The sequence below is a fragment of the Triturus cristatus genome, chromosome 5_2 (assembly GCF_964204655.1).
Source record: "Triturus cristatus chromosome 5_2, aTriCri1.1, whole genome shotgun sequence".
In the NCBI taxonomy this organism is placed as follows: Eukaryota; Metazoa; Chordata; class Amphibia; order Caudata; family Salamandridae; genus Triturus; species Triturus cristatus.
Window position 1 is genome coordinate 511,220,499 of NC_140588.1, and position 13,174 is coordinate 511,233,672.

The following is a 13,174-nucleotide window of genomic DNA, read 5'->3' on the forward strand; positions in this document are numbered from 1 at the left end:
GCTGAATGGTAGCATTAATGATTGACACTTCCTTTCGCTATAATATGGAGGTGACTGGCTTGAAGGTCAATCAGCCTTGCATCTTTTCTGAGTCAAATAATTTAGTACCATTAAATTAGGTAATAGCAATACCCTTTACTTCCGGTGCTTAGAATTGCAGAAAAAAGCACTACATGAAAAGCAATTTGAGAATTTTCAGTGAATTTCACTAACAAGTTAAACAAACATATTTAATAGACAGTAGGGAGCTGCCAGAGATGAAAGAGAATCTTGGTAACTACTGGAAATTCAAAAATCTCATAACTGATGCTGCATTTGTGTGCGAGGCTCGTTTAAGCAAAGGATAGCACAACCTTGACTGTAGTTTAAATGGGCCCGATTCACAGAGGTAAACTTGGATGTTTGGTCTAGACTTAGACCAAACATCTACGTTTCCGACTTTAGGAATTCACAAAGGGCATTTACAAGTATTATCTTCATGTCTGCACTCGGGCGGAGATCTGGCCCGAGTGTTGACATAAACATAGCACTCGCAAATGCCCTTTCTGAATTCCAAAAGTCGTAAACTTAAGATGTTTGATCTAAGTTTAGACCAAACATCTAAGTTTACCTTCGTGAATCGGATCTTACGTCTTAGAGTTAGAACATGCAGTGTGGTTTAAGCATTTACTACAAACATGACACCTCTGTGATTTTGAGCACATTTGAATGGCAATGAAAACCGGGAATGTAACCGGGAGCCAAGGAGTGGACCTCGGTAGCAGGTTAAATCATCACTGGGAAGCAGGACATCCAGAAGATAAGGGAGGTAACTCGCAGTTGTCAACTAAGAGCAATAGATAATTAACAGGAAAGGATGTATAATTATTTCTAGGATGCTCAATTTCCATGAAAATGCTATGTGTAATGGAGTAAATACATAATTTCAATATATCTGCACAAAAAGAGTCGACTTAAGCCTAGCGACAGGATAGCAAAAGTAGTGAGAATCAGATGGCAATAAATAAATGTAAGTATGCTGCATTCCAAATGCAATAAAGGAGTGGTGTCAAGTCCTTCCTTTCTAAGCACTGTAATAACAGCTTGAGGGTAAACTACTGCAATGGTGCCGTGCTCAGATTTATGTTTAAAATTATGTTGAATTCAGGAAATGGATGGATACCTGCTATAAACTGACATGTCAAGTGTCAAAATGTAACCTGGATTCAGATTTAGAGACCATTAAAGATATCATACAAATTTGCAGACATAAATGTTATATACGAGTTACAAAGATGTTGTATAGCTTACCTTCCATAAAAGCACAGCTAGCAATAGGAAAATAAGGATCCCAATTAGCAAACTTATAGCTATGATCCATCCGACAACGTACGCACGCGGCTCCTGGTTGTGCAAGGCCTCGAAGACCACCTAGAAGGCAATTTGAGAGAGAGGTATGATCACATTTACAGTTTGGAAGCAGATGAGGTTCTAGCAAAGCACGACGTCCTTGACACAAGTTACAAGAACAACACATGGATGCTGTCCTCAAGTGTAAAACTAGTAAAAAATGTGGAATGGAATCACGTAAGGCTAAAACAATGTTAAATGTTTTCAAGATCAAGACAGATTTCCTTGAGAACAAAAAGCAAGCATTTTTCTTGGCGATTGATAAATGCGCTGTTCCAGCTAGTCTGAGCATCCGCCTTCATGTTCTGATAGCGACTCATAGCTGGCGAACAAAACAACTTAATCACCATTGAACCACATCATGGATTACTAATACACAAGAAATATTCTCTCATGTAGAACCCGCACTCTGAGCATTGCCAGGAACTTGAGTGGACACTTCTTTGACATTTAAAAGCTGGAAGGATTTCGTATCCTTGAATTAGTGTTTTTGTATAAATGCCATATTGCTCCTATCTGGCCCTTGGCCCCTAAGCTATTGCCAGTGTATAATACAACAGTGCTACTTCTACAGCATGTTGCAATGTTTTTCCTTTTTCCTTAGAGAGTTTCACATTTCCACTTCGTCCAAGCTCCAGCAGCCCAACCAAAAGCTGTGTCATCTCCTACAAGATGTCCTCTGATGATTGAGATCACAAATGAAGACACTGTAGCAGTAAGGGTGAAACAGAGGAATACGCACCATTCACTTCTGCCTGTTAGCTATCCAGGGGCTGTGTTATAAACAGTGCCCCAGGACCACAACAGGCGTGTTCACCCAGAACACTGAGCACAGAAGTATTACAGAAGAAGGCACTGATGCTTAGGCGCCCACTTGTGTATTGCATATAGAGCGCTGGCGCTTTCTTCAGGGGACGTTCCCTCATTGGGGCGTGGCACACAGGCATATGTCAAACTACCAGTAGACAACATATTGAGGGTTCCCCTGTTATTCCCTATACATCTATTCATATTGACAGGAACTGTCAAGTAAATAACTGTGTAACTATACTAATGCTGTGATTATACCAAATGATGTACTTGAAAACGTAAAGCTGAGAAGAACAAACAATGGTACCTGTGCATGTCACCGCATTCTTGGGCAATCATCTAACTCTCTTCCATATCAATTTAAAGTCCTGAGTAGGAGTCAGAAAATTAGCATACATTTTACCTATCTCATTTTTTGAAAATAAGGCACATTATGCAAATTAGGAAAAACACTTGATGGACAGAATGCAGAACAATGTCATACATTCACCCCAGTACAGAGATCTGGGCCTAAATCCATCGTTTTTTTGCTCACCATGCCGTTCCAGTTTGAACCCAGCCCTATGCAAATCAGTCTTGAACCTGTGCCTCATGGGAACAGTCCAGCCCGAACTGCCAAGCCAGGTCCTCCCTGGACTGGAATCAAGCATCCTAGGACCGGTTTCAGGGTTTCACCACTCTTCAGCCAGGATAGCTTGATTCCAGTGGCATGGAGAGCAAGGGACCCACGTCTGGGCATACCCTTCCCACTCGGGGTGACAAATGCAGAATAACAGTTGATGGACAGAATGCAGAACAATGTCATACATTCACCCCAGTACAGAGATCTGGGCCTAAATCAATCGTTTTTTTGCTCACCATGCCGTTCCAGTTTGAACCCAGCCCTATGCAAATCAGTCTTGACCCTGTGCCTCATGGGAACAGTCCAGCCCGAACTGCCAACCCAGGTCCTCCCTGGACTGGAAACCAGCATCCTAGGACCGGTTTCAGGGTTTCACCCCTCTTCAGCCAGGATAGCTTGATTCCAGTGGCATGGAGAGCAAGGGACCGACGTCTGGGCATACCCTTCCCACTCGGGGTGACAAATGCAGAAAAACAGTTGATGGACAGAATGCAGAACAATGTCATACATTCACCCCAGTACAGAGATCTGGGCCTAAATCCATCGTTTTTTTGCTCACCATGCCGTTCCAGTTTGAACCCAGCCCTATGCAAATCAGTCTTGACCCTGTGCCTCATGGGAACAGTCCAGCCCGAACTGCCAAGCCAGGTCCTCCCTGGACTGGAAACAAGCATCCTAGGACCGGTTTCAGGGTTTCACCCCTCTTCAGCCAGGATAGCTTGATTCCAGTGGCATGGAGAGCAAGGGACCCACGTCTGGGCATACCCTTCCCACTCGGGGTGACAAATGCAGAAAAACAGTTGATGGACAGAATGCAGAACAATGTCATACATTCACCCCAGTACAGAGATCTGGGCCTAAATCCATCGTTTTTTTGCTCACCATGCCGTTCCAGTTTGAACCCAGCCCTATGCAAATCAGTCTTGAACCTGTGCCTCATGGGAACAGTCCAGCCCGAACTGCCAAGCCAGGTCCTCCCTGGACTGGAAACAAGCATCTTAGGACCGGTTTCAGGGTTTCACCCCTCTTCAGCCAGGATAGCTTGATTCCAGTGGCATGGAAGAGCAAGGGACCCACGTCTGGGCATACCCTTCCCACTCGGGGTGACAAATGCAGAAAAACAGTTGATGGACAGAATGCAGAACAATGTCATACATTCACCCCAGTACAGAGATCTGGGCCTAAATCCATCGTTTTTTTGCTCACCATGCCGTTCCAGTTTGAACCCAGCCCTATGCAAATCAGTCTTGACCCTGTGCCTCATAGGAACAGTCCAGCCCGCACTGCCAAGCCAGGTCCTCCCTGGACTGGAAACAAGCATCCTAGGACCGGTTTCAGGGTTTCACCCCTCTTCAGCCAGGATAGCTTGATTCCAGTGGCATGGAGAGCAAGGGACCCACGTCTGGGCATACCCTTCCCACTCGGGGTGACAAATGCAGAAAAACAGGTGATGGACAGAATGCAGAACAATGTCATACATTCACCCCAGTACAGAGATCTGGGCCTAAATCCATAGTTTTTTTGCTCACCATGCCGTTCCAGTTTGAACCCAGCCCTATGCAAATCAGTCTTGACCCTGTGCCTCATGGGAACAGTCCAGCCCGAACTGCCAAGCCAGGTCCTCCCTGGACTGGAAACAAGCATCCTAGGACCGGTTTCAGGGTTTCACCCCTTTTCAGCCAGGATAGCTTGATTCCAGTGGCATGGAGAGCAAGGGACCCACGTCTGGGCATACCCTTCCCACTCGGGGTGACAAATGCAGAAAAACAGTTGATGGACAGAATGCAGAACAATGTCATACATTCACCCCAGTACAGAGATCTGGGCCTAAATCCATCGTTTTTTTGCTCACCATGCCGTTCCAGTTTGAACCCAGCCCTATGCAAATCAGTCTTGGCCCTGTGCCTCATGGGAACAGTCCAGCCCGAACTGCCAAGCCAGGTCCTCCCTGGACTGGAAACAAGCATCCTAGGACCGGTTTCAGGGTTTCACCCCTCTTCAGCCAGGATAGCTTGATTCCAGTGGCATGGAGAGCAAGGGACCCACGTCTGGGCATACCCTTCCCACTCGGGGTGACAAATGCAGAAAAACAGTTGATGGACAGAATGCAGAACAATGTCATACATTCACCCCAGTACAGAGATCTAGGCCTAAATCCATCGTTTTTTTGCTCACCATGCCGTTCCAGTTTGAACCCAGCCCTATGCAAATCAGTCTTGACCCTGTGCCTCATGGGAACAGTCCAGCCCGAACTGCCAAGCCAGGTCCTCCCTGGACTGGAAACAAGCATCCTAGGACCGGTTTCAGGGTTTTACCCCTCTTCAGCCAGGATAGCTTGATTCCAGTGGCATGGAGAGCAAGGGAACCACGACTGGGCATACCCTTCGCACTCGGGGTGACAAATGCAGAAAAACAGTTGCTGGACAGAATGCAGAACAATGTCATACATTCACCCCAGTACAGAGATCTGGGCCTAAATCCATCGTTTTTTTGCTCACCATGCCGTTCCAGTTTGAACCCAGCCCTATGCAAATCAGTCTTGACCCTGTGCCTCATGGGAACAGTCCAGCCCGAACTGCCAAGCCAGGTCCTCCCTGGACTGGAAACAAGCATCCTAGGGGTTTCACCCCTCTTCAGCCAGGATAGCTTGATTCCAGTGGCATGGAGAGCAAGGGACCCACATCTGGGCATACCCTTCCCACTCGGGGTGACAAATGCAGAAAAACAGTTGATGGACAGAATGCAGAACAATGTCATACATTGCCACTGGATTCAAGCAAGCCTGGCTGAAGACGGCTGAAATGCCAGAAACCGGTCCTAGGAAGCTTGTTTCCGGTCCAGGGAAGGCATGGCTTGGCAGTTCGGGCTGGACTGTTCCCATGAGGCACAGGGTCAGACTGATTTGCATATGGCCATGTCTGAACTGGGGTGGCAGAGTGGGCTAAAGAACGGTGATGGATCAAACCCAGATCTGTTGACTGGGTGTGAGTGTTTGATTGGTTCTAATGCTCCGTCCATTACCACCCCCTTTTGTACCACATTATGCAAATTACACTAGGATGGTTGTCTGACTGAAAATGGTATGCCCTCGAATACAAACGTCATAAACGAAACTTGCTGAGTGCATTTTTTTGAGCAGTCTATAGAATTAAAATTGGACTTTAGGCATTGCCTCGGATACAAAGGCCACACGAGATATCTGTTCTATATCTTCCCTGTACAAAATGTACATACAAAGCACAAGTGTAAAAAACCCACAAATGAACTAAGACCAGCAAAATTCAATAATCGAAATCTACATGTCATAAACTTATTCATGAGCTTAGATGTCATTCGATCAGGCTCATACGGAGACAGAAATCCTTCATCTGCCATACAAAAGAAGACCAACTGCTGACGACCACTGTTATCAGGTTAGGGATCTTCAGGTTGTGTAGGTTTCATGGAATCCATCACAGAAATAAACCTTGCTGTTAAGTCCGAAAGAGCTGGATTCATGTTCCCATTACAAATCGTGCGTTATTGGATACTGTAATGTTCCCCAAATTGCGAGGAATTCCTCTCTATGCATTTAAAAAAAATTAAGGGGCATATCAGCAAGGGCCGGCGATAATTATCGCTAAGTGCACTTAGCGCTAGGATAATTATCGCTGTCTATCGCTGGATTCTATCGTGGAGATAGCGTGCTATCAGCAACGCTTATCTCCAAAGCGATAGAAATCCATGCGTTAGCTAGAAAACAGTGCAATTATTGCTGGAAATCCAGCAAAAATCGCACTGCGACCGGCGATACCTTGCTGATAGGGCAAGGTGGATTTAGCCATGTAACCCACCTCCCATTGGATTACATGGCTAAAGCAGAATAAAAGCAGGCGTAAGGAAAGTAGCGATAACCACGGTTAGCGCTACTTTTCTTATCGCTCTGCTTGTTAGTGTGAAGCTTGATAATTGGAGAAATGTCGGTTAGCGACATTTCTCCAGTTATTTTGGGGAGGAACGCCCACTTTGCTTCTCATTAGAGATGCAAAGCTGGGGTTTCAGTAAACAGGACCTAAGGCATGGATTCACGCGTTAGAGTGTCCATGCTGATAGGGCGATATAATTATCGCCGCTTTTCGTCCAAAAACGGACGCTAAAGCGGCGATAATTCTATCGCCTCACCTTGCTGATATGCCCTAAGTTTTTTTTTAAACTATACGTTATTTCCTTTCAGCGCTAAAGACTCTTCAAAGCTGCGCACTGACTCCATGTTATGTGTGACACCTTCAGCCATCTCTGGGCTTTTAGTCACTCCTTATCTTTTTATCTGGGATTTGATGTTTGAGCCCATAATTATAATATTATAAAACTACAAGTCCCAGAATGCAATGTGACATGTCCTTAATACAGAGTTGGGTGGAGGTGTCAGAAATGGCACAGGGTCACCTTGCAGTTATGACTATTTCACATGGGGGGATCATAATTGCATGTAGCCTGGTGCTTCAATTTGCCAAATGTCCGAGTGGCGCCTGCAGAGGTCCAGGTGTAACATGGAGCACTGCAAATGCATTTTGCTAAGGGAGGTTTGAAAGAGCTCTGGTTCTTGCCAGTGGGAAGTCAGGTTGGAATGCTTACCCTTGCCTCCCTCTCACTAACTATTCCACTGACCTAAGCTGGGGAGCCCTACCTCTGGTTTTTATCCCACATCACGCTAACCTCGGATTGCATTTCCTCCTCTTTCATGATCCTTTGTCCACTTACCATTTATTTTTTTATTCTTTCAGCTAACAGCCTTCCAATATTTTTAGAACGTGCAATATAAAAAAAACTCAATATAAGCATGTGCACAGCAGTCTATCAACACATTCATCGAAAATATTAAATACAGTAAGATGTTAAAAATGCGCATTTGCATCAATGGCATACAACCTAAAAATATATATATATAAATTGTTTGGATATAATAAAGTGTGAGTGCAGTGAAACAAAAAGTGTGCATTACCCTCGAAGACAACATCCAAAGTGTGAGAAAAATAAATGCGTCACAGTCATGCAAGAATCTATGCAAGACTCTGAAAGCCTCATTGTGAGGGCCGTGCTAGGCCTGGGGGCGGAGGTTTTCAGAGAAACACTTTTACTGGATTGTTATGGCGCCTCTCCTGGTGATTTTAACATCCAGTTCTGAGACTGTACTGTGGGAATGAAGAATAATCTATGGTATTGATTTTGGAACAAACAAAACTACACATTGATGCACTTCCCACAACAATTTTGGCCACATAAATTCCTACCCCTAACACCTGTAGGAATCTGAACAGCAATCCCGAACCGAGCTCGACGAGTAATTTGATATATGGTGCAAACATGGTTTGTGCCTAATTGTAACATTCCCGTAACCATCGTAATGACGTCGCGAGCAACCACAGGGAACCAACACGGTGACAATTCTAGCCATTTCTACACGCATGTGTGCAGTTGTGCGCAATTTTCCATGACCTAACAGGAATTCACTTCAAACTAAAGCAGATGTTTGCTGTAGTAAAAGCGGCTTCTTTGGGCTGATGACAGACTTGAACACTTTTCACATCACACCTTTTTTCCCAGTGCACTTTTTTACACGAGTTAGCAACTCTTTCATTCGATGGGACTTGCGAACCCCACGCAGCTTGGACCGTGGCAAACACGAAGCATGCTGGCATGCTAACGAAAACAGACTGGCTTTTAATCACTTGCGGATGTTTCAAAGTCCGTTCCCAGACCCGAAGCCATGAGGAGAGCGAGGTCTTCCTTTCCCGCCTTCCCACGCACTGTGAGCAGCGGCAGGAGGCGCGATCCCTCTTTGGAATGAAACGTCAGCTTCGACCACAGCTCAGAAATGCATCAAGGAGCCATGTGCAGAAGAGCAATTCAGCAAAAATGTAGCATCGTGGGAAGCAAGCATCAAATCCATAACATGCTCCAGTCTAAAGGAGCCTGTGTGTGGATTTTCCCTTCAGACCTCAAGCACATGATCTGATGGAGCAATGAACCTTATGGAAGATGTAAGAAGGCAACTGTGAGGCCGGGGCTTCTTTCCTCCATGTCCGCGGATCTAATCGAGACCAGAATGCTTGAAAATTAAAGGATCTACTCCCCGTTCGCTTACTATGGTCCCCAATAATAATATTTTCTACATTTGTTAGGCGCTAACTTATTACCGTTAAGGGCAGAGGCGCAACTAGAGCCAAATTTCGAGGGGGAGGGGGGGTCAAATAAAAATTTCGGTGTGGGGGGGAGGGGTAATTCTTCCAGCAATAGGTAGAGTGGAGATGCAGGGGCTCTAAGAAGGGGTGAAAAAACAACAAAGCCTCGTTGACAAGTAAATGGTCTTTTAAAGACCTGTGAAGTACTCGGGTGCGGCTGCAATAAGACGGACGCCAGACCAGCCAGCCTACAGTAGCTCAAAAACTGTCTGTGTGTGCCCGGGAAGCTGTCTCAGCCCAGGACGACACACACGGTGGGGGCTTGGGTGCTGAAGCCCTTTGAGCCCTATGTGTGTTGCGATTATGCGTAAGGTTATCCAGGCGGGCCGTCGGGGAGATTAAGTGAGCTAACGCCCAACGTGACATGATGCTGAGCTGAGCTGCCGCCAGCTCCAGGGACCGAACTGTGAGCATCATGCTCCGGAGGAGGCCACTCTGGGTGCTGCGCCACACCTCTACTTTAGTAGCCGCCATCCATGTTTAACCTAAACTATAGCACTTTAGCCTGCAGATAAACACTGGAGGTGGTGTGAGGGATACACAGCAGGGAAGGATAGGGATGTGGCCTAACAGCTAGGACGGTCGACCTTGAAGCTGCGGAACCATGTTCGAGTCTTGGCAGGGACGCTCAACATCCTGTGACTCTGGGCAAATCACTTAATCTCCCCCTGTCTAACAAAAATATGAATGTATCCTTCTGTAACACATCAACTGGTGTTTCGGGTCTAGTTTGCGCTATATAACCCCCCCCCCGCCAAAAAAAAATAGGAGATTACACTACTGCAAAGCGACCTTCCCCCCTCTCCAAAAAAGGGAGATTACACTACTGCAAAGAGACTGCAGCTTTAGAAACCCTTTTTGAAAACATAAATTCGAAAAAATGGTTTAGTAAAGTACAGTGTAGTGCAATGGCCCAAACACTTTGTAGAAGCAGCCACCACCAAGGCGATCTCCAACTCATGGCTCATTCTTCCAGCACCCCACACGTCCTCTCAATCTCACACTGTCTGGTTCTTTTTCTCAGTGCTTTCTCCCTGCCTGCAGTTTGGAAAATTTAAACTGCGTTTTACAACCACAGCTGAACTATTTGCAGAACATAAAAATGTGCCATCCTTAGCAGGATTCAAAGTCATGACCTTTAACACACCATTGGTATAAATGGCCAGTTGTGAGCCAATCAGATTCCTTTGACCCCTGAGGTGAAGCGTTCCGTTTGAGTAGCACAGGGAGACAGGCACTCGGATGCGGCGGGACTGGGAGGCCTCGACTCGTGCAGATTCTGGGAGCACTTCAGTGGTGTGAGGAGTGGACTCCCATCTTCCCTGTGTGAAGTTACAGAAGGGGCGTGGAGAGGAGCCCTGAAACTAGTGCCAGCAGGTGTAAGAGGAGGAGGCACATGGATTTCACTGGTCACGTGCAATAATATACTACAAATAAGTAACTCCGTCACTTTGAATTATTTTAGGTACTTTCTGACGTCCCATCTCTCCTGAAGTCAAACTGTTATGGACGTTTTTGTTAAAATGCCACCAAGATAGGGCAAACAGTACCACATCTTTATCAGTGGTTTATTTTACATTTAGGCTACATCTAAATATGCTGGTGTAGATATGCTGGTGTGTGTCTTCCGGGGGCCTTTGGCCAGCATTTAATGAGGGTGCTAGAGCCACGATCTGGCCGTTGATGGAAGACAGGGTTGTAGGCCAGGACCTTCTTGACGTCAAAGCTTCATCTGGGCCTTTCAGTCACAGCCGGTCATAGGACAGGAGGTGGATTTGCATACTTTTTTAGTGTGAGGCTACTGCTGGGATAATAGCTTTCTTGAGATGAGCACGCTTTTCCTTTCATCGGAAAAGATTATTATGCAGTATGGGGAAACCTACTGCTCCCTATTGAAGAGCTCACACTTTAGACATTACAGGACTCCCTATTTTAATCAATAGCACTGACTGACCAGAGTTTGTCGTGTGCTGTAAATGTCCTATGAACATTTCTCCTCCAGACAGTTAGAACAGTGTCCATAACTTTAGCTGCATTGAACAGATCCATAGCAGCCGCGCTTCTGACCATTGACTTTGTGCAGAGAAGCTAGGAGAGGCCGGAGCTTGTGACCAGGTGGTGAAGGAAACTATCTCTAAAGACCACTCTTCCTACCTTCCTCCTGCCCCGATTTATTAACAAGCTCCTGCCCTGATTTATGATCTTGGAGAATGTTACTAAACTGAGTACGACACACCAAACATTATACTGTGGGTCTGTCTCCATTCTAATAGCTACCAGGCCATACACTTGAATTTGCATTTATTTGATGGATTAAATGCAATGCTTCATTTTATTTTTGATATCATTTTAATGAATTCCTACAGATATAACAGACTGGTGTTTGCACCTGCATAGCAGTGCAATTGTATAGCATATAAGTGCACTGTTATAAGAAGACTTTCTGAGATGACACATTGATCGCGTCCTTCATAGCAATTAGATAAGGTGCTGCGATGGATCGTCTGCAGACTGCTGGAATGGGATGTGGTATCTTCAACAGCTGTTCAGTGGCTACTGAGCCAGTCGCAAACAACATACAACACGGTGGCATGTCACCAACTAGAGTAAAAGCTATATTTCCCACTTTACCCTGGAGTGTTCATGATATGTTCTAACATTGATGGAAAAACAATCTGCTTAGCCAGAGGTTTGAGAAGAAGTAATGTAGGGAAGCAGGCTCCTCCCATTAACAGCACCGGGTGTCCATTGCGGTCACCTGCAAATAACCATCGCCCAAATGCGGATGTTTCTGGGGAGGCTTTAGTTCAATGAGGCACCTCGTCACTGAGATCACTGATGAGAACAGGAGCCTAGTAACAGTGCGCCTACCTGATCTCAAAACTAGTCAGTTACCCGTGCTCCTGCTTAAGAGGCTAAAAGGCTTGTTATCTTGAGCCGGGGTAAGAAGAACGGCTCAGTTTTCAAATTTAGCTTAGGAAGGTTAGCTGTAATTTGGGAGGTGGTGGGTAGCTTGAGAGAGTAAGTAGCATGTCATGCTCATATTTTATTGGAAAGCCCATCAGCGGCCCACTCTGAGATCTGTTACCGTCACACTGGTGTGCAAATTGTCTAATGCATGGCATTCCAAAGCGGAATGTCCTGTGGGCACAGTGGCGATAGATTGAAAGATGTCCTGTGGCATCGACCTGCAACTAGATCTGCCATGGAAGTGAAGGAAAAGTCCAGTGACTGGTGCCATGACAACCGTGGCGTTCTGCATGCCTTTTTTATCAACTGTTAAATGTAGAAATGATCAATAAGCGTAAAAGAAAACAACCACTTGTCTTTTATTACAACTACACCCATGTAAAAACTAATAAGAATGACAGTGATACATATTCCAAAGTACAAATACATGAAGAAGCACAGATGTATATCTTTCCAGCACCGGAGTTATGAAACAGTTCTGGCTGATAGTGTCTTGAAGCTTGTCTCTCGAGGCTTTAGGATATTAGCAACATTGCACATAAACTCTACATTAAAGGGCCAGCAGGAGCAATAGGTGCAAAGTCTCAGATTCCATCTGATAAGGAAGGAGAGACTAGGGGCAGAAAGCAGGTCACATCACCAGCGCGATGAACAATCCTTGCAGCACTAGCTGTCTGTTTTGTCACTATCACTTCAATTTGCACCACATGCTGTAGATATTAGAACTCCCTCTGGATAGGCAAATGAGTGACATTATATTTTTTCCCCTCAATCAAATACTAAGGGCCTGATTTTGATTTGGAGAGTGATCGCAAACTCAGTAATGGATTGACCTGCACAGATTCTCCAGTTCTACTCTAACTCATGCCTTAAATTTTGCCTCACCCACTTCTTATAAAGGAGAAACAAACCCCAGTTCCACAGCATCATTTGAGACTTCTAAAATGAAGTAATGTATCAGTTATAAATTAAACATTTGGAGGGACCTTATGCCAATGTAGACATTTGGAGAAAGGTCTTAATAATCCTGAGTTTGAGGACAGCCTTGGTAACCCTGCTCTCCGATGATGTCAATTTTTTTAAACATAAGCCTGGGTTTCCAGAAAAGATCGAAAGTCTATACTCCAGAACAGGTCCTCTTGTGTTTGAAGAACCTAGAAGT

General features: G+C 45.3%; 1 protein-coding gene across 1 annotated transcript in view; it reads right to left on the reverse strand.

Annotated features, from left to right (window-relative positions):
* Nucleotides 1-13,174, reverse strand: part of ITGA9 (integrin subunit alpha 9) — a 962,089-nt gene that overhangs the window by 86,325 nt on the left and 862,590 nt on the right. Inside the window, exon 27 of the mRNA XM_085607531.1 lies at nt 1,291-1,410. Coding sequence (XP_085463657.1) covers nt 1,291-1,410 — 120 coding nt within the window. The remainder of the gene's footprint in view (nt 1-1,290; nt 1,411-13,174) is intronic.